Raw genomic sequence first — 24954 nt, forward strand, 5'->3', positions numbered from 1 at the left:
TCTTTATGATTTGCATTTGTTCAGGGGTGTATCTAGGGTGGGGCAGGCAGGGCACGTGCCTCAGGCGCCACTTGAAGGGGGCGCCATTTCTTAAAATTAATTTTTTTTAATGGCCACTGAAATGGTCATCACACATGCTCATATGGCCTCAGTGAGGCCCTAGGCCATGCCAGGTCTCACAGAGGCCATTTGAGCATGCATGGTGTCCATTTTGTTTTCAGCTGCCACTTTTTAAAAAAACAGTTATTTTTAAAAATGGCCACCACACATGCTCAAATGGTCCATGCGAGGCCCTAGAGGCCAGCAGGGGGTGGGGGGTGGGGAACTTTTGCAAACCCCACCCCCAGCCTTTAAGAAGACCCCCGAAGGGGCTACAGATAAAAAATTTTTTTGATTTAATATAAGTCACTGTACACATGTTCAGTGTGGCACTTTGTACAGAGAATCGGGGCTTGTGAATACTGAGCTGAAGCTTATGAGCTAGGATTGTATTCATTCGCTCTTACTTTGCTTCTTGTGATAAGTGAGTTAAATATGATGTCTTAATAATATGGCTATTAATGGTGAGTTTGTCTTTGAATCAGTGTGAAATCCTTAGTATTAAGGCCCACTGGGAGTTTCTTGCGTCCCTTCTCTCATTTTAACTGTCTTTCTGAAATACTAGAATACTAGTGGGCCCGAGCACAGAGCATCTGTGCCTCTAGTGCGGCCGGGCCCACCGCCGCCTGCGCTGTGGCCGGGCCCGCCGCCTTACCTCCACGGCCAGGCCCAAGGGTGCCGCCTCCGGGCCCGAGGGTGCCGCCGCCACCGGGCCCAAGAGTGCCGCCGTGGCCGGGCCCAAGAGTGCCGCCGCCGGGCCCGGCCAGGCCCGCCGCCTCGACTCTGTGGCCGGGCCCGCCTGGCTCCCCGGCCATGGCCGCCGCCGTTCTCCTGGGTGCACCAGGACCAATCAGGCGCCCCCGCAGCCCAGCCAATCAGCTGGGCTGCCAGGACACATTTCTCCTGGGCACACCCAGGAGAAATATATATATAGATATTCTAAGCAGTCACACAGTTTACTCTGCATATCCTTTAATTATTTTCAGAGTATCTGGGAAAAGTCACATTCTCCATTTATTTTTAGAACTTATATAATAGTGATGCTACAATGCATAGTAGAGAATTAGACAGGCACTTCTGTTTAGTTTTCCAAGTATACCTCCACATAGTATTTGGGTATTTCATGAACCCCAGCATACTGAAATTTGTAGTTTTCCAGCATTTTTTGGTCTGGCTACATCCACTGCTACATAGTTTTTGAAATATTAAAAAATTAACAAGCTTGACTTATATTTTTCAGCTGATATTATGATAAAGTTATCTGAAAGATGAGTGTCAGATGTTTGGCAGGGGGCACAATTTCAGTTCTTGCCCTAGGCGCTATTTTCCCTAGATACGCATCTGCATTTGTGAAGATCCAATACCTATGGCGCATTTCAAAAATCTGAATGCTAGGATTGCACCAAAGGGATAGTTCTATAATGTGCCCGTCTTCTATTCTTCTTCTTCTGTTACTTCCATGTGTGTATCACAAGCACCATGGGAGCCAGCATGGTGTAGTGGCAAGAGTGCCGGACTAGGACCGGGGAGACCCGACTTCAAATCCCCATTCAGCCATGAAACTAGCTGGGTGACTCTGGGCCAGTCACTCTCTCTCAGCCTAACCTACTTCACAGGGTTGTTGTTGTGAGGAGAAAGCTAAGTATGTAGTACACCGCTCTGGGCTCCTTGGAGGAAGAGCGGGATATAAAATGTAAAAATAAATAAATAAATAGATAGGTAGATAGATAAATAAATTCTATTATGAATAAATAATACATGCTCTTTAATTTCTCAGCAGATCCCTTAACTGTCACTGGGATTTCATACTCTTACACTTTACAGAGCAAGCCATCTACTTGCCCATGGGAGGAATTTGCTGGGATCATACTATATCTGTCAAAAAGGAGTATTTCTATTCAGTAATATCCCCCTCTGTGTTTTAGTCACTTTTGAAAGCTACAGTCTTAGCGTCAAGTTCTGTTAAATGTTCAGTAGCAGGAAGATGGACCTCAATTGTGTATTTTTAGGGCTCGTATAAGTGAAGGCACATCTGAGTGTAGAATTTGAGCTCTTGGACTATACAGACATAACAGTTCTGTAATGCCCACCTCTTCCCTTCTTTTTTTATTTCTTCATTTAGCTCAACGAATCAGCCAAACAGCTTATTGAGATGGACAAGACCAATCTAGCTGCTGCATCTGGCAGTGATGTCCCTTTGCCAGCTGACACTAACCTGGCAGTAAACACAGCCCAGTGCTGTACATTGAACAGTGCCGGAGCAGTCAGTGCCATTCAGCGGCATATTGACGGCAAGAAGAATGCCAAGAAGCGCCACTCCTTCACTGCTCTCAGTATGACGCATAAGTCCTCCCAAGCCATGAATAACAGGCATTCCATGGAGATTAGTGCCCCTGTCCTCATCAGCTCAAGTGACCCCCGTGCTGCTGCCAGAATTGGAGATGTGACTCATCTCTCATCCAGCGCTCCAGTCCAGGTAAACTATGGATAAATTAACCGTAACTGTGAGGAAGAGGCAAGCCAGCTAAAATTAGTTCCATGTGCTTGGGCTATCACATCACAATTGCCTAAGCCAGATGTTGAGTTTTGACACATATTCCCCAGTGGTGATAACTTCTTAATCATCCATCAGATGAACCAAATAAGGGCAAAATGATGTTGGTGGGAGAACTGAATAGAAAAAGTATGGTAACCTGTTGGCCCTTAGACAAGGTACTGAAGGGTGTTTTTTTTTTTTTTTGCATCATGTTACATTGCAGGCAATGTGTCAGAATTCTGTAGTATATTTCTATTACTCTCTCTGGTGTACCCTTCTTTAGAGAGGATTATTATATAGTTTTAATATCAGCTCTGCTGAAATATTTGATGTAATTTCTCTCATAAGCCTTTATTCTCAATACATTAATAAATGTTGGCATGTTAGGAGGCTAATTACGAACACATGGTGCGAATTGTCCATGTGCTCATACATAAAATGCAAGAAGTATCCTGCTGGTTCAGACCCAAGACCTAGCTGGTCAACCATCCTGTTTTTTTTTACAATGGCCCACTAGATACCTCTGGGAAGTCCACAACCAGGAGATGAAGGCATACCCCCTCTCCTGCCATTGCTCTCCTGCAACTGGTACTGCAGACATACTGAGGCAATTCACATGAGCAGCAGAAACCGGGCTAAGGGAGCCCAGCCTGGTTTCTGCTGCTCATGTGCAGCAACGGAAGCTGTGCGGCTCTCGGCAGCAAGCCCACCTAAATGCCCTCCCCCTTAAACGAGGTTAACGGAGCAAGCGCTCAGTTAACCCAGTTTCTTTGGTCATGTGTCTGCCACACTCAAGGAAGGGGAAGACAGAAGGGCAGACCCCAGGAATGCACCGTGCACTCGTGTGGCACATTACTGGTGTTCCGGGGGATGGGGCACCACGCTGTGGCACTTCCCTTTACCCAACCCCTGGAGCTGCCTTACAAGCCATGGCCAGGCGCAAGAGCTCCCAAGCAAAGCCGCCACTCGTCTGGGCAGGCAATCCACCCACCCAGCAACGGGCTGATCGTCTGTGGGGAGAGCAGGTCAAACCCACTCTCCCTAGAAACCCCCTTACGGCTCTTCACACTAATCATGTGAAGAGCCTCACCATCTCTGAATTTTGAGGTAGCATATAGCCATCAAGACAAGTAGCCAGTAATTTCTCACCACACATACGTCTTAGGTTTTCCCATTAGTGGGCTTGATGACTCAATAGGCTGAGAGCTGTGGGTCTGGGGACAGTGTAGTGCAACAGGCAGAATGATTTCATGCCTATTTGTCTATATGATTTATCAGCTAAGAAGTTATTTCCAAACAAAAGACAAAATAGCTTTAATGAGATCCTTTAGAAGACATTTTGGAGCACTGATCAGCTGTTTTCTATTGGCTAAAGTTTGGCAATTGGCTATTTACCCAACACACATAGTCACTAGTATGGCCTATTTACTTATAGTACTATTAGCAGTGACTATGCTCTTGAATACCTTTAATGAGAATTTCAAAGTGTATGATAGAAGATAATGCTTTTGCTAAGCTCCATGCTAGCCATATATTAACTATATTTTCCCTAAAGTGTTTATCTGCCAGGAGGAACAGAATTCTTGAACCTTTACCTGCCTTTTCTTCAGCTGGGAGTATGCCCTGCCTTTTACACCTCACTGTTTTCAGAAAACAGATGGAAAATACAGAGCTTTTTATCGTGCAGTCATAACACAGTGGACTTGCATGTCCTATTTATCCATGTAACAGATTCAAAATTATGTGGCTGTGAATCCTGCTCTTGGAGATGCGCCCACAGTATGCAATCCAGTAAGTCCCTTCAGGCATACAAAATGGCTTGTCCGTGCCCAGATTGTCTTTAAACCTTTTACCCACAGTAAGAGCCTCTATGTGCTGTTTTCACAGCTCCCTTGAGTTTAAAACACAAGTAGTGAATGGTGTGGAAGAGCTGCTGTTAGAGGGAGAAAATAAAAATAAAGCCTCCCTGGGTAAGCAGAATTAAGTTTACACAAACAAATGCCCCTTGTTTTCTCCATGCATAAACTCAGGTACATGACTGTAGAGAAAATATACCCTTGACAGCGCCACTTGCAAAGGTGTTGTGGCAACCATTTAGTGATGGTGGTGACCTAGAAACAGCAGCTTTGATCATGACAGTGGCTGCAGCTGCTCTTATGTAAGCAGCTGGTTCACACTAAAGTTTTTCCATTGAATAGTATATCTGTATAAAATAAGCAGTGCTTGTTTGTGTGAAATGACTGTCATGAGAGTTCAGAGGAAGGCAGAAATTATAGGCTAAGATTTATTTATTGTGTTATAAGAAGAGACAAGTTCAACAAGAAGTACAGGCAGGAAGTAGGAAGGAACTCTGCCTACAATTAGGATCACTACTGGACATATTACATATTACAGCACATTTCCGCACATCTCCCCCACTTTCTTAAACCAACAACAATAAAACAGCACATCTAAACAATTGGCAAATCATAGGTCTATTACTCATCTTAAAACCTCAGGGGTTTCCGGATAATTCGATGAGAATGAGTAGTGCTGGTATCATTTTCATTTTTGGTGGCTGGCTCCAGCACAGTTTCTAAAGAAGAACTTGGGGTTGCAGGTTCTGTTTCCTCAGCAGAAGGTTGTTCATTCTTAGGTATGAAAAGAAGATATCTGCAATTTCTGTTTATTCCACTATCCGTCTGGACTGAATATGATCTGGGTGTGTCTCTCCTTCCTACATCTGTAGCAGGAGTCTGCCATGACTTTTCTCCATCATGCTTTATATATATTATATTGCCAGGCTTTAAGTGTGGTAGCAGTTATACTGAACATTACCTACTGTAACTGCCCATAGCAGTCTTTGGCCTTGTGATCTGAAGATGCAACTTTGTGCAGATCGGGCCACCCTGGAGCCAGATTTTTCTCTAGGGTTGGAACAGGTGTTCTGATTTGTCTGCCCATTAACAGCTCTGCAGAGCTATATCCAGTAGCTATCCATGTTGTGGCTCTCTAGCTGAGGAGAGCAAGATGTAGATCATCCTGGCACAAAATTTTCTTAGTCTGTTCTGCCGTCTCTGCTTCCCCATTTGCCTGAAGATAGTGAGGACTTGTAGTAACATGGTTAAAGTTAAATGGCGTGTAAAAGAGCTTGAATCCCACTGCCGTAAAGAATTCCACTACTATAAACTGGGATGCATTGTCTGTCATGAGCTCTTTTGGAATGCCAAAACGGGCAAAAGTTTTCTTCAGTTGTATAATGATGCTGTGGCATGTGATAGTAGACAAGGAAAGTATCTCAGTGTATCTAAACAAATAGTCTATGATGATCAAATAGTGTCAGCCTTGAAATTCACGCAGGTCTGTTGCAAGTTTCTTCCAAGGTCTAGTAGGTAAGGGTGCAGCCCCTTCAGGAGTTAAAAGGCTGGCACTGTGAAAGCAGCACCAGCCTTAGTTTAGCTCCCGAAGGGGCCACGCGGCCCCTTCAGTAGTTCAACTCCTGAACGGAGCCTCAAGGCTCTGTTTGGGAGCCAAACCACACACCCCGCGTCTGACGTCAGACACGGGGGCGTGGCTAGCCCCTGCATCTGATGTCAGATGCGGGGGGCAGGGTCAGTGTGGCTGCCGCCGCCGCACACAGGCCACCGGCGGTCAGGCTCCACCTCTAGTACTGTATTACTCGAATAGAACCCCACCTAGTCCATAACTGCTTGCATCAGCACTAACCGTTGTCGGCTTGTTGGCATAAACTGGAGCATTTGATATCATGTCCTTTATTTTTATAAAGGCGGCCTCTTGATCTGGCCCCCAACCCAACTCCAGGATGTATTGGATCGCAGTAGCAGGTTTAGAAGCTGTGTCTCTGTAGAGAGGTCCTGCAGGTATCGACTGAGATAATTCGCCATTCCTAAAAGGTGTCTCAATTTAGTGACATTTGTAGGTACTTTAACATTTCTAATGACTTTTACTTTCTTGGGGCACAGCTTCATACTCTGTTCTGTAATCACTTGTCCTAAGAAAACTATTTCAGTTTAGCGGAAAATGCATTTTTCTTTGTTTAGTTTAAGTCCAGACTCCTGGATCAAATTTAGGATGAGGGTTGGAGTTTTATCATGCTCTTCTAGTGATGTGCCATGTACTAAAATATCATCCATGAAAACAATGGCCCTTTTTATGTCTCTAAGGAGTTCTGTTACATTCCTCTGGAAGATCTCAGGAGCATTGGTGATCCCGAAGCGCAAGCACTGAAAACAGAATCTCCCCAAGGGTGATTTAAATGTTGTTAGTTTGGCACTCTGATCTGTCAGAGATATTTGCCAGAAGCCACTTGAAGCATCTAATTTGGAAAATACTTTCGCTACAATCACTTTTGGAAGTAGATCTTCCAGCGTAGGAAGTACATATTTTTCTCTTAACTACTGCTTCATTGAGCCTTTTCAGATCTACACAGATATGGATTTTTCTTTTTTCCTTTGTGACTGGGACCATTTGAGCACACCATGGTGTAGGCTCTGTGATTTCCCTAATTATGTCATGTACCTTCATCCTTTTTCAGTTCTATTTCTACTTTCTGGAGTAAGGGAATGGGAATCCTGTAGGGAGCGTGGACACTATATGGCTTAGCATCTGGTCTTAAGACAATGTCCACAATGTCTCCCTTGAGTAGGCCAACGTTACCAAACACTTCTTCCATTTCTCCCACTGCTTTCATCAGTTCCATTGTGGTAGCTTTTCCACAACTGAGATTATCCAGATCATGGCCTCTAATCACATACACAGAAAACTTGTATTGGTTGCCTTTATGACTGGTTTGTGTTATATAGTGTCCAATATGGTCCAGGGGACCTCCTGGGCTGCGTAGAACAGTCTCTGCTTTGTGTAGTGGAGGAGGATTCTGGAGGCTAGGATAGGTCTCCTCTGAGACTACTGAGACATCTGCCCCGATTCTGTTTTGAAAATTTACAGGCTTGCCATTAATCATTAAATCAATCCTCCATGCAGGTTCAGAGCCTTTGCAAAAAATGGAGCCTAAGAAAACTGATCCTCCACTTCTGTGTAACTTCTTGTACTATTTGTATACGATATGCTATTGCAAAATGCCCTATTTTTTAAAATTTCTTGCACTAAGCACCTCTAGTAGGACAAATTCCTTCAATGTTACGCATCCTCCCACATCTTGTTCATACAGACAGGGAGTGTATGCCTTTTTGCTGTAAATAAGGCTATTTCTTCCAAACTGGTTTCAGGTTTCCTCTGCTCCCTGATCTGTACTTTTATTAACTCTGGTTGCCTTGCCATTACAATGGCTTTGTGAGTTGCATTTGCTCCGATAATCCTTTATCTAGAATCCCAAGGACAAGCCTGTCTTTGAGATGTCTTATGTGCAATATCACAATACTCAGAGAGCTCTTAGAGAGCTCTTACAGACCTCTTAAGAAATGACTCAGTGAAGCTATTCTCACGAGCAGCAGAAACCAGGCTAAGGGAGCCCAGCCCAGTTTCTGCTGCTCATGTGCTGCAATGGTAGCCATGCGGCTCCCAGCAGCCAGCCCTCTTAAATCCCCCCACTCCTGATTAAATGAGGTTAGCGGAGCGCGTGCTCTGCTAACCCCTTTTTTGGTCGCGTGTCGCCACGGCATGGCTCTGCTCCATGGTGACTCATGTGTAGACCACCGACAGGGAGGCTACAAGAAGCCTCCCAGCATTGGGAGGCTCCCGAGAATGTCCCACACACTCACACAGGGCATTGTGGGACTTCCAGGGGCCACAAGGCCCCCAATCCCCACTGTCTCAACCAGCTCCATGACAGAGCCTGTAATTGTGTGGGCAGCTGATTCGGCTGCCCAGGGCAAGCTGCCTGCTCATGTGGTCAAGCCCGCTCTCCCCACAACCCTCCTTATGGTGCTTCACACTGCTTGTGTGAAGCGCCTCCATGTTTTCTCCAGGCTGTTGTGTCCTTTGAGAAAAGCAAGCCCTCTCATAGAGCACATTCTGTTTTGGAATGAAATGGGCATCAGATTTAGCCAAAAGTCTCATAGTCATTCTTATTACCCTCTTCAGCAAAGGTAAAGGATTTATAGTTGTTTTCTTCTTTTTCAATGGTATAGAGAAGGAAACTTACTTGTACAATGCCTTCTTCTTAGTAGACCCTTGTAGTTAGTCTGAAGCAGGCAAATATTACTTTCCATTCTGACCAGGCAGTAGGTTTGCCAAAGCTGAGGGCTTCTGGTGCAGGAAAGTGAGCCATTTCAAAGTCTGTGGATTCAAACTCAGACTTCTGATACCATGTCATGAGAGTTCAGAGGAAGGCAGCCATTATAGGCTATGACTTCTGTACAGGAAGAGACAAGTTCAACAAGAAGTACAGGCAGGAAGAAGGAAGGGACGCTGCCTCCAATAAAGATCACTACTAGTAAATGCTAGTGCATTTACTAACGATATTTTAGTTACGTTTAAATGTTAGTACATTTACTAACTAAACTTACTGGCTGAAGCTATTACAGCACATTTCTACACACTGACTTTAGGTTTCAAGCACTTCTCTGGATTTCTAAAGTGACATGCTGCAGAGTGTTTTTCCTTGCCCTCCTGCAAAACCAGAAACATAGGCTCCATACATAAATAACCATGCTGCAAGGGATAGGGTCATAGCTCACTGATAGAACATCTGCTTTAGATATAGAAGGTCCCAAGCATAGGCGTAACTATGGGGGGCAGGGGGGCACGTGCCCCGGGCGCCACTTGGCAGGGGGCGCCAAAAAGTGCCCCCGCCGATTTGCCGGAAAATTTTTTTTTATTATTTTTTGTTTATTTTTTATTTTTGCAGAGCAGTCCCCCTCCCCTGGTCCTGGCGCGCCCCCCCCCCATTGGCATTGCTCATCCAGCACTGGGCACCGTGGCATCTTCATAGTCCAAGTCTCTGTCTCTCACTCCCCGGCGCGCCCCGCCGCCCCGCCACCAGTCGCACATGCGTCGAGAGGAAGACACGCACCAGAGCAAACTTCCTGAACAACTCCCTCTTCTGAACAACTTCCTGAACGCCCGAACCAGTTCCCCTTTTTGCTCATTCAAGTCCTTCCTCCCCTATAATCTAACCACGTTTTAACTGAAAAGGTTCAGGGAGGGGGAGATGGGGGGATGTGGAACCTTGGGTTCCACATCCCCCCATCTCTCCCTTCCTGGACTTTTTCACTATGTAATGCAAGCTAATTTAATTATATGTCATCATCAAAATGGATTAGCTGTTTCAGCCCATCAGGAAAGTCTAAACCTCCACCGATTTAATTAACCAGACTGAAAATCAGATGAACAGAGAATGTTTTAATGAAAGGTGGTATATAAATTTAACAATAAGTAAAACTATCATTAGGAGCAATTAGCGATTACTTAAACATTGGTGCTGCCAAGCAATTTGTAAATAAAACTAGAAGCCCTTTGAAAATAAGCTGGAATTAATTGTAGGTTGGGCAGGGGGTGAAAGTATATACTTCTAAACATTTATTGTTAAATTTATATACCACCTTTCATTAAAAACAACCCCAAAGTGGTTTGGTTTTAATCATGGATTTTAATTTTAATTGCTCTTTTTGTCAATGTGACGAAGATTAGTTAAATCTGAGTGGTCTTAGGCAACCAATGTTGCAACTGAAATGCCACTTCATTTTTTATTGTCATAAATACTCTCCAACCAATTTAAATAGCAAATGTGTATATTATCGCTTTATTCAATTGCAGGGAATCTCAAAAAAGCAGGATTTGCAACTAAGGCAGTGCATATCTTCTCTAAAATGGCCCTTTTATAGTTTTTCTAACTTTGAAATTGTAACATAAAACAAAGCATAAATGCATAAATGCTTCCCCCTCCATTTGAAACCTTTTCTGGTGTAAATAGCACGCGGTTTTGGAAAAGGGGAGTCTTTTTTTAACAGTGGGAGAATAAGGAGTCTTTAGCACTATCACCCTAGTCCCACGAATTACTTTGGAGTCCTTGGTTTTAATTTTGTTAAAATACAGTCACTCACAAGGGAAAGTCAGGAACAGAACCAGGGCGTGAGGGAGGGGCATCATAATCATAATAATCATCATTGCATCATAATTCTGATGTTTGAGATACAAGCCAACTTCACAGGGTTGTTGTGAGGAAAAACCTAAGTATGTAGTGCATTTTGAAATTTTTGGTAATTTTTGTAATTTTTAAAAGTTTTAAAATAAAAGTTTTCTGAAACATGTGTGTCAGTCAGATGTATGCTGGGGGGGCGGCGGGGGGGGTGCAATTTCAGTGCTTGCCCCAGGCGCCGTTTTCCCTAGTTATGCCTCTGGTCCCAAGATCAATCTCTTGCATCTCCAGGTAGGCTAGGCAAAGACTCCTGCTTGAAACTTTGAAGAGTCACTACCAGGCAGTTTTGTTAGACTAGTACTGCACAACTTTGGGTCCACAGCTGGTTTTGGACTACAACTCCCATCATCCTCAGTTATGGGGCCAGTATTCAGGGATGATGGGAGCTGTAATCCACCATCTGCAGGAGGGCTACAGTTCTGCAGCCATAGTATAGCAATAGCAATAGCAATAGCACTTACATTTATATACCGCTCTATAGCCGGAGCTCTCTAAGCGGTTTACAATGATTTAGCATATTGCCCCCAACATTCTGGGTACTCATTTTACCGACCTCGGAAGGATGGAAGGCTGAGTCAACCTTGAGCCCCTGGTCAGGATCGAACTTGTAACCTTCTGGTTACAGGGCAGCAGTTTTACCACTGCGCCACCAGGGGCTCTTTATAGGCCAAGGATTTTCAATGTTGGGCCTCCAGATGTTATTGGACTTCAACTCCCATAATCCCCAACAGAAGGCCACTGGAGCTGGGGATTATGGGAGTTGAAGTCCAATAACATCTGGGGACCCACACGTTGAGAAACCCTGGTATAGGCAATACTGAAGTCGCTGAACCAGAGGTCTCACTCAGTATATGGCAGCTTCCTAGTGGTACTTATGTGAATACTGGAGCTATGTCAGCAGAACTGTCTGACTGGATCAAAAGGACCCAGCTGTCTCCCACAATAATGTGGAATCTTGACATGGGAAAAGCATTCCACATGTGCCAGAGATATATGTGAATTGGGTGTTACTTGGGGAAAGTACTCCACCTGTGCTAGAGGTATATATGAATTGGGTCTTACTTGATATGGGTGTTGGTGGGTAGCATACATCCATAAGGTGCAGTGGTAAAAGGCTGGATAACCTGAATTATTTCTGGATAGGTTTGTTGGTGGTTGAATTTCCCAAGAATGATTAACTAAAAAAAAACCTCACATCAAAACATAGGATTTCCTCCTTCTTTTAAAATGGTTATAGGTTTCTGTATTCCTTGACTAATTAGGATCCAAGTACTGTACAGAAAACCATTTCATGGTGCTTTTTAAAATAGATGAATCTATACCTCTCATGCGATATGATGTATCTCTTATCCTTAGGTTCCCTTTTGAAATAGCGAGGCTAACCTATTTATCTTTAATGAAGTATTTTCTGAATCTATAAAAGAAAGTAGAGTAGTTTTGCCTATGCTAGTATACACGAAGTTGTAACATGTTACATCTATACAAAATCCCAAGGATTTATGTTTATTGATTTAGAGATGGCACATTTGGCTACTTTAAAAATCATTTCAATAGATAGTGTTCTGTAAATTTTATTTTTATTTTTAAAATATTATTAGCCATTTTGTAAATGTATCAGACCTTTAATGTTACTTGCTTCCCAGTCCAAAGAATGTTATTCATTAATATTGTCTTCAGTGAGTGACCACCAAGTCAGTATATTCAAGACTGCAGGTTTAGACTTCTTTTTCACATACACTTATCCTTGTAAGATATTCACCTGATAAGAAATACTCTTACAAAATATGTTTAGCATTGCAAAGAAGTCACCACTATATAGTATAGAAGTTTAAACAAAAATTACATTTAGAGATACCACTTTGCTAACTATTGATGACTGAGAGGTTTGCTTTGTCATTTTTGATATGTGATATAATCCCTGCTATTTAATTAGAATTGTATAGATCTTTTGTGCTGCTTTGAATGCCTTTGAAAATTTGTGGTGGTCTTAAAAACCTTTTCATTGTCTGAGAAGCTTGAAAGTAAAAAAAACCATGAGATTCCAATCACAATGTACAGAAAAATGATAGGACACAGACTGAGCTTCTAGTAGAGTTCTGCAGCAGCTAGGAAGCAAATGTATTGTTGTTTAGGGGACTGGGTTGTGAAAACAACTATTGTCTTGATCACCATTGTGTTCCCTTTCAAGAGAATTTGCATCCAGCATATTTGACGCCTGCATGTTGAGTACAACCCATTAAACATAAAAAACTGCCTTCTAAATTGTGTCTGTCTGTCACACAGAGTGTTCTAACAGGCTAGTTAAATTGATTTGTACTGAGAATGTAGTACAGCTGCAGGCCAATGATAAAACTGAGCCTGAGTGAGGTTAGCTCTTAGGTTAGTGGAGGAGTTGTCCTCAAGTGAGCAGCCCTGTATATCTGAGTAGGTCCCCCTTGGCTCACTAATCTCAGCTAGGCCTCAGATGGCTCATCTTCTCTCCATTTGCAACCCTTATGAATTATTCTTCCTTGCTATTTGGAAAGGTCAGAGGTCAGCCTGCTGCAAATCCCAAGGTTTTTCTGACCAAAGATGGATCTCGTAAATAATGAAGTATGCTGCCTGAACCCCACTATATAATCTGAGCAGGGAAGGAAAGAGAAAACAGCATTGCATCAGTGCATTCAAAATAAATTCTAATCTTGAAGAGGAAGTCAGTTTGTTCACGATAAGAGCAACCCACATAGTTCTCAACTGCAAAGCACACATTTGGAAAAGAACAACAAACAACTAGAGTCATCTGCTCCAAGTTGTGACAGCAACACGAAACAAATAGAGCCCTCCTAAACAATTCTCCAATATAGAAGGAGTTGGGGCAGTGGCAGCTGAGTCCTAGCAAGGGGAAGGATTTTAACACTGCAAACTATATCATTGCAATGGGAGACTGGAGAAAAGAATCATACAGATTATGTTTAGAACAGAAAGGCGCCAAAGGCAAAGCTTTAGCTTTATGTCCGTGCATAGGCAACTGGAAGAGAAACCATTCAAATCCCTTCTGGTTTAGCACTTGAACTGAGCCTGTTTATTCTGCACACGAACCATTCTCTGTTTGACTCCAAAGAAATGTTGCTTTTATGGATAATGATAACCACGCTTACGCATATCATATGAGCTCATGAATTTAACATTCTTTTGCATCACATTAGGCCCACTCCCTAACCCATTTGAGCTGATTTAGCAACCTCTAGGCAAAACAGCTTGAACATCATAAGTACATTTTTTGGAAAATCAGGATAGATTCACATATACTTGTAGCATGCCAAAAGCTGTGTTACTGATTTTTCCCCTAGGCATGTTACCCTTTTCCGTGCATGTTGTGCAAGTGTAATTGGGTAATTGTTTCTAGCCATTCCTATTAATACATGTAGCGACACCATGTCACTGAAGAACATTTGCACAACTGCTTTTTGCTCTATAAATCCACTGGGAATTGCTGCCTGTCACATCTGCCTCTATGTGCCTGGGGGCAGGGGGACACCTAAGGGGGTTTTTGGCATCTAGATTATGCCAACTAAGTGGAACTTTAGTTCCATTTACAATAATTAGATTTAATTCCAAGTAATTTTTTTTTTAGGAATTAGACTGCCAGACATCTTAAATCCAATTACTTTTCTTATCTGGATTATGAATTGGGCTGTTAATATTTATTTATTGATCTGTCTATTTATTTATTTTTACATTTTATATCCCTCTCTTCCTCCAAGGAGCCCAGAGCAGTGTACTACATACTGAAGTTTCTCCTCACAACAACCCTGTGAAGTAGTTTAGGCTGAGAGAGAGGTGACTGGCCCAGAGTCACCCAGCTAGTTTCATGGCTGAATGGGGATTTGAACTCTGGTCTCCCCGGTCCTAGTCCAGCACTCTAACCACTACACCACGCTGGCTATGAATTTGCTCTGTGCTTAGGGCCCAGTCCACAAAGGATGTAAAAATGAACAGGCTTGAAGTTCCACCTGGCCAGTCTTTGAAGCCCCTGAAGCATCGATCCTTAGGAGCTGCTGCTGCTGCTGCCCACCATTGCCGGGTAAGCCTCCTCATTGATCCCTTACTGGGAGGCAGGTTTACTGGGTGATGGTGGGTGGCAGCAGAGGACCATCCTCTTTCATCAGCAGCGCTGTTTTAGATTCCCCATATTCCACCTCCTGACTATACCCGCCATTGCCAAGTAAGCTTGCCTGCATTGGGGAGCTTGCCCAGGCAGTAATGGAGCAGTAGATGCTTGTCCTTCAGCACCTCTTCAGTACCACAGCCCAGCCCCTGGAGCTGGGAAAGCCAACTAGGTAATGGTTGGATGTTCCTCCTTCAGCATTGCAGCCAGTGCAATTAGCTTTCCCAGGTGCCATCGGGGAGTGCTATGGAAGGTGGGCTCAACATGCCTTGAGGGGCCTGGTGCATGACTTTGCCCCAGCCTCACAACTAGTACTGACCTTGTCCAAACTGCCCACGGGTACACAGGTATGCATTTACATAAAGAATTTGGTGTGTTGTCCAAGACACCCAAGTACACAGCTTCATCTTTCATGCTTTCCACTAACGGAGCCACACATGTTTCAGCTGCCACAATAACAAGATTTGCTTCTGGTAGCTTTGGCTACGACTGCTACTATGAAGAATATTTATATACTGCTCTCGCCTAATGGCGCACGGGGAAGCAACTTGCCTAAGGAGCAAGAGGCTGTTAGTTTTGAATCCCTGCTGGTATGTTTCCCAGACTATGGGAAACACCTATATTGGGCAGCAGCAATATAGGAAAGTGCTGAAAGGCATCATCTCATACTGCACGGGAGGAGGCAATGGTAAACCCCTTCTGTATTCTACCAAAGACAATCACATGGCTCTTTGGTTGCCAAGAGTGGACTCCAACTTGACTGCACAATCCTTCCTTTCCTTCAACCAAAGTTCTCAAAGTAGTTTACATAGAAAAATAAATCCATAAATAAGATGGCTGCTTGCCCCAAAGGGCTCACAGTCTAAAAAGAAACACAAGGTAGACACCAGCAACAGCCACTGGAGCGATGCCATGCTGGGGTTGGATAGGCCGTATCCATCTTATCATATCTACCAGTATATCTATCGGCTGGTGTGGTGGTGAGTGGATTAGCTTTAAGGAGCAGGGAGAGGTGCCCACCGGCGCTGTCTGAAAAACCGGTTCTGAGGGACTGCTGCATAGCTCCTTGAAGCCCCATCCAGTGGTGTACCGAAAGTTGCCGGTGCGCATGCTGAATGGGGCTGCAAGGAGGCACACAGCTGCCCCACGGCACCAGTTTTGCAGACAGTGTCGGTGGGAAAAACGTGGTGGAGGGGATGGGCACCCTCCCTGCTCCTTAAAGGTAACCCCTCCCCCTACCAATGAACTGGCCAAACACTCGACCTTCGAACCGGTTCGTACACATCCCTAGTATCCATGGATCACTCATGTCACAAATATGTTCTCCTTGTGAAGGTATCCTCAGGAACTATTGGCATGTGTTGCATGGATAAGCTTTTCAAATCTCTAATCTAGCACTAGGAATCTTGCTTCTGGTGGCCAAAACACTTAACATGAAGCAGAAATGAATACTGAGTCATGCAGACTCTAAGGCTGCAATCTTATCCTTGTCAGTCAGGTTTCAGGCCACGGCATAGCACAGAAACAGCACTGGTCGCTCTGGTTGATGACTTGTATCATGACCTTAATGAAGGGTAGCACCCCTCTCTTGTTCCTTTTAGTTCTCTCAGCAGCTTTTGATACCATCAACAGTTGAATCCTTCTGGAGTGCCTGCACAGATTGGGTATTGGGGGCACTGTTTTGCAGTGGTTCCGTTTCTTCCTTAGTGGACGCTTTCAGTCAGTGTGTGTTGGTAGAGAGTGCTCTGCCCTGTGGCCACTCCTTTGTGGGGTGCCTCGGGGATCAGTTCTCGCACCCATTCTTTTTAACATCTACATGAAACCACTGAGGCAGGTCATCCGTCAGTTTGGGGTGAGATTCTGAGTCTCCCCTTGGACGCAGTTGCGCTGCCCCTGAAAGAGGTGGTCCGCAACCTGGGGGTCCTCTTGGACTCACGGCTCCTGCTTGAGCAGCAGGTGGAGGCCGTGGCCAGAGGTGCCTTTGCCCAGCTTCAGCTGGTCCACCAGTTGTGGCCTATCTTGACTGGCAGGCCCTGGCAATGGTAACTCATGCCCTCGCCATCTCTCGTCTGGATTACTGTGATGCGCTCTACTTGGGGTTGCCTTTGAAGATGACCCAGAAACTTCAGTTTTTCCAGAATGCGGCAGCCCGCCTGCTTATGGGCGCTAGGAACTATGATCATGTGCCACCTCTCTTGCGGTCGCTGCACAGGTTACCTGTTTGTTTCTGGATTCAATTCAAAGTGCCGGTTCTCACCTTTAAAACCCCTCAGGGCTTAGCACCTGTTTACCTTCAGGACCGCCTCTCCTGGCCAGTCCTGTCCCGTCCTGTGAGATCTTCTCAGGTTGCCCTTCTTTCGGTCCCTGGTCTCGGAGAGGTCCATAGTACTAGGGCCCATGGAAGGGCTTTCTCTGTTGCTGCCCCTTCACTTTGGAATTCTCTTCCCCCCCAGATTCGGTCTGTCTCCTCCCTTTCAGCCTTATTGTAGACATTTATTTTCCACCAGGCGTTTGCCCATTTAGTTACTGATTGATTGATTGATTTAAAATCTCAGATGCTGTTCTTGTTTGTACACTGCCCTGAGTCTGTGGATTGGGTGGTATGTTAAATTTCTTAATAAATAAAAATAAATAAATGTTCACCTGTGAATAAGTCCCATTGAACACAACAGGATTTACTTCAAAATAAACATTAAATTAAATTAAATCAGAGATCACTATTCAGACTGTGAGGGCCATGGGAATTGCCCACATAAGGAAACCTCTGCTAGTGCTTTCAATTGTTGAAGCCGCAGCTTTTTGGACTCCTGACTTGGCACTGTAGCACAGAGAGGTAGGAAGTGATTGGAGGAAATGTTATGGAACCTTATAACAGAAAGGCCAGCACTTTTGGTAATGCTTGTAACTATGCAGAGTAGCTGTTTTTCCAAAATCAAAGTGTCAACTTGCTGAAGCTGAGCCATCTATTGTAGGTGAGCAATAGAAATTTCCTATTCACTTTGCTAAATCTGCCTTTTTAAACTGCAGTTTACTGCAAGCCTATGTCAAATGAATTTTGTGGGGCTTCCTACTGAGTAAAAATTCATAGGAACAGGCTAAGTGACTTGCTTATCTCACATAAGACTCAAAAGATAGTAATGCCCATTAGGGGATATCCTGGTTAGGATAAGCATAAGCTATTCATCATGCAAATGGAAACTGAAAAACCCATTCACATGAATTCTGCAGTCCAGATCTTCCCCGCTGTACTATTTCATGGAGCAGATGTTCCTGGGTATTTCTAAGCCATCAGTATGTCCCTGTCCAGCTATAATAGAAAAAAACTGATTGAAAAAACATTCTCCAGCCACCCATGCTGCCTGTAGTAGGGAAAGCTGGAAGTACCACAGATGGTTCAGTAATTTATAGGCTAGATAAACCTATAGCCAGAGATTGATGTTTATCACCTTCTGCAATAGACAAATAGTTGTATGTGCCCATCTGCAGCTGTAATTATGTTTATCTGTGTATATAAGGGTGTTATATATATATATCACTATTAAAAGTCTTATTCCAGAGCTACTGGGTGTTTTACCTCCCACTTCAGTAATTAAGATTTGATGAGACCACTTGATCTTTCTTGACTGTAGCTCTTTCTTGCCAATACTTGGTAGCACAACTATGAATTAAGTGCTTTCACATTATTTCGAAGAACATTAAGACCTGGAGTGATTGCATGACCCATTGTTTTATGGAGTCAGTGAATTTGACAGAAATGAGGAGCATAAATCTCAAGGACCATTAGCTGGTTTTCTAGCTCAGATATTTCCAGGAGTTGGCATATTAATCACTATGCATGAAATATCTGAGTGTGTGTGTGTCTTACTTCTTAGATAGGACCACATACACCACACACACACCACACACACACACACGCACACACACACATACACACACACCTTCTTGGAGAAGACTAAACATTTTTGTAGAAAATAAAATATATCAGTGCATTTCCCTTTCATTAATGAATGTAGCCAGAATTAGGGTTGTGCGTTTTGTTTTGTTTTCTGTTTTGTTTTTGGCCCGAATCTGAAACACCCCCATTTTGTTCTTTGTTCGAAATCAGCCAATCCGAAACACCCCAATTTTGTTCTTCGTTCGAAATTGCTAAATCTGAATCTGAAATGTTTTGGATTTTAAAAAATGGCCCCGGGGAAAAACTAGTGGGTGGGGGTGGTAGTGTCCAATGGGTGGAAACTACCACCCAAATTTCAGAGGAATTGGGCAAAGGGCTGATTTTTGGTGAATTTTTGAAGTATAGGATTTTTCCCATAGGGAAGAATGGAGGTTTCAGCAAAAGTATAGCTTCATGTTGGGGGGAAAGGGGTGGCCCAGAGCAGAGTAGGGTGGGTGGTAGTGCCCAGTGGGGGCAAGGAAGCTGCCAGAATTATTCCAAAGGAATTGGGCAGAGGGCTGATTTTTAAAGATGTAATGGAGTTTGTGCATCTGTAAAGTTCTTCCCCATAGGGAATGATGGACCTCCAAAATTCCTGCCCCATAACTGCACTTGGGGGGCACCAGGTTGACCCAGAATGAGTGGTGGTGTAGAGCACATAGGGTGCCAACCACCCTCATGGGTTGCTAACCCATGGGGTACTGGGTTCTGTTGTTTGAGATGTTTTGAGTGTAGATTCAGATTCTCTGTTAGCATATGAGAGTGGATTCATGGTTTGTCATTGAAAATCTCATATTCATATGCTACAGAGAATCTACACTCAGAACACCTCAAAAACAACAGATCCAGCATGGGGGTGGTTGGCACCCTATGAGCACTACACCACCACTCGCTCCAGGCCACCCCAGTGCCCCCCAGGTGGAGTTATGGGTCTGCTGAAACCTCCATTATTCCTTGGGGGGGGGACCTTAAAGAAGCGTAAACTTCAACAATTCCTAAGAAATCAGCCCTTTGCCCTATTCCTTTGGAATCTGGGTTGTGGCAGGCACCCCTTGGGGCACTGCCACCCAACCCACTGTTTTTCCCCTCAGCCCCCTTTTTGCCCCGAATCTGCCCCAAAGACATGCCAACTTCAGAAATTCTTTTTAAAAAATTAAAGAATGACCCTTTGGAATCTGGGTGGCAGCAGGCACCCATGGGGGGCATTACCACCTGAACTACTCTTCTGCCCCAAATCCCCCTTTCTGCCCCAAATCCACCCCAAATAACATCAACATCACACATTAACAACAGCAGAGCTTTGGAAAAAATCAGGCCGGTTTCCAAAGGTCATGCACATCCACATCCCCCCCACCCAAAATGCAATTGATCTACACACAACAGTGTGAAACAACAACAATGAAATGCACACTGTCCCACTGGCCAATGAGGGTAAATGCACACTGCCCCACTAGCCAATGAGGGTAAAATTTACCCTTAAATTTGCTTAAAAGGAATAAGGAGGCAATTGCCAGCAGATCAGCCCCATGCTTTCGCTGGCCAATCTGCAGGCTGGAAGGGCTGGAAATTCAAACAGATGTCAAAACTCAAAATGGAGACTGAGGGAGAAAGACTTTTTGTGATTGCAAAATGGAGTTTCCAAAACAGCCGAAAACAACAAAATGTTTTGTATCCGAAACAGGGACGTTTTGGCTACAAAATTTTCTGTTTTGAGCATTGGGTGTTTTGCTTTGGCTACAAAACAGCCGAAATGGCCTGCTTTGTGCACAAAACGTTTTGTATCCGAAACAAAACGCACATCCTTAGCCAGAATTACCTCATGGTGAGATTTGGATATATGTGTTTTAAAGTTGGGATAAGCAATACTGAGTTGTTGGTTTTGTTAAAGATAACGCTTATCTAATAAAAACAGCAATTTCCCCCTCCAACTTGCAGCGAAATTGGATTCTCTTGGTATTTTTACGACTGTCCTCCTGGCTCCCAGGCTTTAACAAAGTCTTCCATAACCCTCAAACAGACTAAAAAACATTTGGGATTTGCTTTTTAGAAATCCCCACCTATAATGAAAAAGTGGGGGGTGGGACGGGACAGAATGTAGACTGAAAATGCATGCTGTTGCTACAGTTTAATATTTATTGTTTGTTTATTTGTGGAATTGATTTATTTTTAGATATTTTAACATATTCCACTTTTCTTAAATTAAAAACAGTTCAAACCAGTCACTACTTATAATTGTAAAATGGGATGTCCTAAGACCCTAAGCAAGGACAGAGCAATGCTGGAGAGAGCATAAAAATATCAGGGGACGATGTCAAAACAAGCACCACCCACCCCTCAGCAGACTCCTGATGTCCTGCCCATGCACATGTGAACTTCTCATGTCAATGGAGAATATCACCAGCAGTAGTGATCTTCCTGGGAGGACCTTCCTGAAGAGGACAGAAATTCCTGAAGAGGAACTGTGTTGGCTGATCAGGAAACAAGCTTAACTTGTTTCTTGATCAGCCAACACTAGCAGCCGCTGGGCAGGACAACTCTGGAGAAACCAGCTTCAGCCTGAGAGTTATTGCATCCTCCAATGTGCCCGTTCTTCGGTTCTGCTCCCTACCATGATAAATTTAAGCACCACCAATCACTTTGAGGACAAAGGAGACCAAGTGTTACCAGCCACACTCACTATCATGGGTGGGTGGGTGGGGTGGGTTCCAAAGGGGAAACAGTGCAGGGGAAAGTGCTAAACTCTCTTTTCCCCACTCCTATGGTTTTCATTTGGACCAGGGCCTCGCCACCATTGTGGTCTTTTGAAAAGAAAGCGCTATGACCACTCTTAAGCATGATATTCAGAAGCACTATTAATGTTACCTGTGGTTATCGCAAAGAAGGTCAAGGAGGGAGGAAGATTATCTCAGGGAGGATTTGGGGGATGGAATAAGGAGAGCTCAAATGGGAGTTGAATGAGTGAGTAGAAAAGTGAGCTAAGGGCACGGGAAGGATTGGGGGAAAGGTTGGGTGAGGAGAGAGAAGAAGATGTGAATGGGGAACAGTGGGGCAACAAATGGTAGACTGAGGTAAAAGGGAGGGAAGGATAAAGGATCCCCTCCCCCTTCCTCCTGCTCACAATTGCTTGCAGGTTCTTACTTGTAGTAACATATTTACAAACACAGCTAAGACATGGCAGTTGGAATTAGCTGCTTTCTACCTTATTTTGTGTTTGACTGTTGTTGCAGGTGTATGTATGTAGAGAGGGTCATATTCCCTTCAAATAGCCCTGTTAAACATGTAATGTAATGTCTGGCCAAACTCCCAAGTAAGAGGGATCCATTCTGTTATTTTGCTAGATGGTGGAATTTCTGCTCTAGAAATTGATCCTTTGCTAACAAACAACAGATGACCTGCTGACAAGCAAGAAATCTGTCAACATCATTCTGATAACAGATCAATGCAATGTAATTTTCTATAGATTATGGGCCTGTAAATCACAATTCCCCATTGTGAACAACGTGCTTCCCTGTTTATTGGTGATAATACTAAGAATGCTGCTTAAAGCAACTAAATATGTGTACTTTGAATGTATGTACTTAGTGCATAACAAAGCCAAACTCCAAGGAAGCGAATTTGTACCACGTTTGTTTTTTGGACAAGGTATTTGGTTTTAACCATCCATATGCAGTGTTTGGGAATAAGAAAAATTAATTATAGAGTATTTCTAATATGCAGCAGAGAGTCTTGGATCTAAAGATATATGCCCACAGTCTAACCATTCTCAGCCATGAAGTACATTGTATGGTCTTGGGAAAATAATTGTCCCTTAGCTGAATTCACAGGGTCTTCATGAGACAAAACTATCCTGCAGATTATATTGTAACTCACCTTGGACACTTGGGATCAGGTGGGAAAGGAATGTAAATAAATAATAAACACAACAGGTAACAATTACTACCAGGAAATTAGGCACACTGTAATTGTAAACCTATGCTACACAAATGTTCCCATTTTTTCCTATGAAATGCAACTTTGCATGGGCAGTGGAATCCTATTGGATATGTTACAGTTTCCCTTCACATAGATCCAATTCAGACACTTACCCAGGCAGCAACAGCCCTTGCATGCTGAAGGAGTGTGCTCTTCCTCTCCGCTTAAACTGTAAGATACAGGAGCACCACCTGAAGATCCATACACATAAACACCTGATTTGTGCCATTTTGTGCCTTTCTCTTTTTTTCTGTATGAGAGAAGTATTGGGCAGTCATGCATGGACCTCCACATGGAGCACCCATGTCACAAACTGAGGTCGTTCTCATGATCTCGCTGGAGAGGGAAGGCGTGGAGACAGGCTCCTGCATGCCTCCACACACATGATGTCCCAGCATACCTTATCTCCACCGCCTGCCCGACACATGATCAGCGCCATGGCAAGCAGCAGAGCTGAGAGCCGGAGGAGGAAGTCCTCCAGCATCCCACAATGCACTGTACCAGGAGTGTGGTGCATCAGGGGATTCTCTGACTGCCAGACACTCTTGCCACCTGGCTTTGCAAGCAGCCTGAGCATGCACATGACCAGAAATTGAGGTAGAAGGGCACGCTTGCACCCTTCTACCTCAATAATAGCCTGGGTAAAATACTTGGGTTACCTGGTATGGCAGCATCGGGATTGGGTTTGATCCTGGCGCTGCACATGGGCAGCCCTACCCAAATAGGGCTGTGCGAGCCTGGGTAGAGCTGCTTATGTGCATTTCCTCATTATGTTATGGGTATGTGGAAGAGAGTGCCTGCCCATCTCCACATGAAGGCTGTCACTGCTCAGGTAGTTAAGTGTCTGAACTGGATAACTGAAGAGAATGGAACACACACTCATCTCAGTTCCCAGAGTACAGGTGGCTGGGGTTCTGTTCTCGCCTGTAACCGCAAATACGGAAACTGTGAATCTAGGGAATTCTATGGGAATCTAGGGGTTAGGTTCCTATACACACAAATGCCAAAAAAGTGGGAGGGGGAAAAAAATAAGAGTAGAAATGAACAGTACCTTGCTCTCCAGAGCTCCAGAAATACCCTAGGAAAACTGCAAACTGGCTTAATTTTTGGAGAATATTCACCCCCAAAAGAGTTTTTTAAACAGAAGGAACCTCAAATGACTCAATGTTTTAAAATGGTGGCCGGAAATGTCACTGGAAGTCGTTTCCGGCCACTCAGCAACCACGAATAGGCAAAAATAACCCTATTTTTGCCTCACGGATAATGAAACCAGGCCTCTAAGGCCCATCTATGGATACGCAAAACAGGCCTTCTCTGTTGCTGCCCCAAGGCTTTGGAATGCTCTGCCTAGTGAAATAAGAGCCTCCTCATCTCTGACAATTTTTAAAAAATCTTTAAAGATGCATCTTTTCACCCAGGCTTTTAACTGATATTGTTTTGATTGTTTTTAATGTTGTTTTAGAATATTGTTTTAAAAAAATTTAAATTGTTGTGTGTTAATTTTTTTTTGTTTTTAACTAATTTTTTAATGTTTTATCTTGTAAACCGCCCAGAGACATAAGTTTTGGGCAGTATAAATATGTAAAAAAAAAATTAAAAACCTGCAGTTGCCGTGACCGCAGGTAACGAGAGCCACCTGTACTCTTCTTAATGATCAGGCCGCCTAATGTACAGTGGATTGAGGTACAATGTGTTTCTCCCTCCTGATTCTTCTCTGCTGCTAAAACCTCTGCTCCTCTGTAATATCCCAATACCTGTCCTTTTCAGAAGGGCAATGAACACACAACCAGACACACAGCTCAGCCTCAGAGAGAGCTGATTCTTCATCATTACCTTTGTACCACATCCTGGTGCTGGCATCAGCTAAGTAAATGACTGGTAGAAGTTTTAAAATTAAAAGACGGTGAGGTGAAAATAAGAATTAAAACTTTGTCACACTTCACAGCTTATAAAAAGTGCCTCATGGATCTGAAAAATCCCACAAGACCATAAAGAGGTGGAGAATTTAGAAATATATTTCATCCCCTTAATAACTGAATAAATGGATCCATCACTTTAGAATGGATATAGAACCTACAATTGAGCCAAATGTGTTTCAAACTGTGTTCAAATCTAGAAGCACTAGTGCTTCTGAACTGAGAAGTGCTCTAAATTTGTTCCTTTGAAAAGTA

General features: G+C 43.7%; 1 protein-coding gene across 5 annotated transcripts in view; it reads left to right on the top strand.

Moving 5' to 3' along the window:
• The window catches only part of SH3RF3 (SH3 domain containing ring finger 3), a 334223-nt gene that overhangs the window by 244507 nt on the left and 64762 nt on the right, over positions 1-24954 (top strand). For 4 of the 5 annotated variants that reach the window (XR_008319086.1, XM_053307321.1, XM_053307323.1 and 1 more), the window contains one exon: positions 2222-2575. The exons of the other annotated variant lie outside the window; for it this stretch is intronic. Coding sequence is in view for 3 of the 4 variants with exons in the window: in XM_053307321.1 (XP_053163296.1) it covers positions 2222-2575 (354 nt within the window). In the remaining variant the exon portion in view is untranslated. The remainder of the gene's footprint in view (positions 1-2221; positions 2576-24954) is intronic. 5 annotated transcript variants of the gene reach the window in all.

The sequence above is a fragment of the Hemicordylus capensis genome, chromosome 3 (genome assembly GCF_027244095.1).
Source record: "Hemicordylus capensis ecotype Gifberg chromosome 3, rHemCap1.1.pri, whole genome shotgun sequence".
Classification (NCBI taxonomy): domain Eukaryota; kingdom Metazoa; phylum Chordata; class Lepidosauria; order Squamata; family Cordylidae; genus Hemicordylus; species Hemicordylus capensis.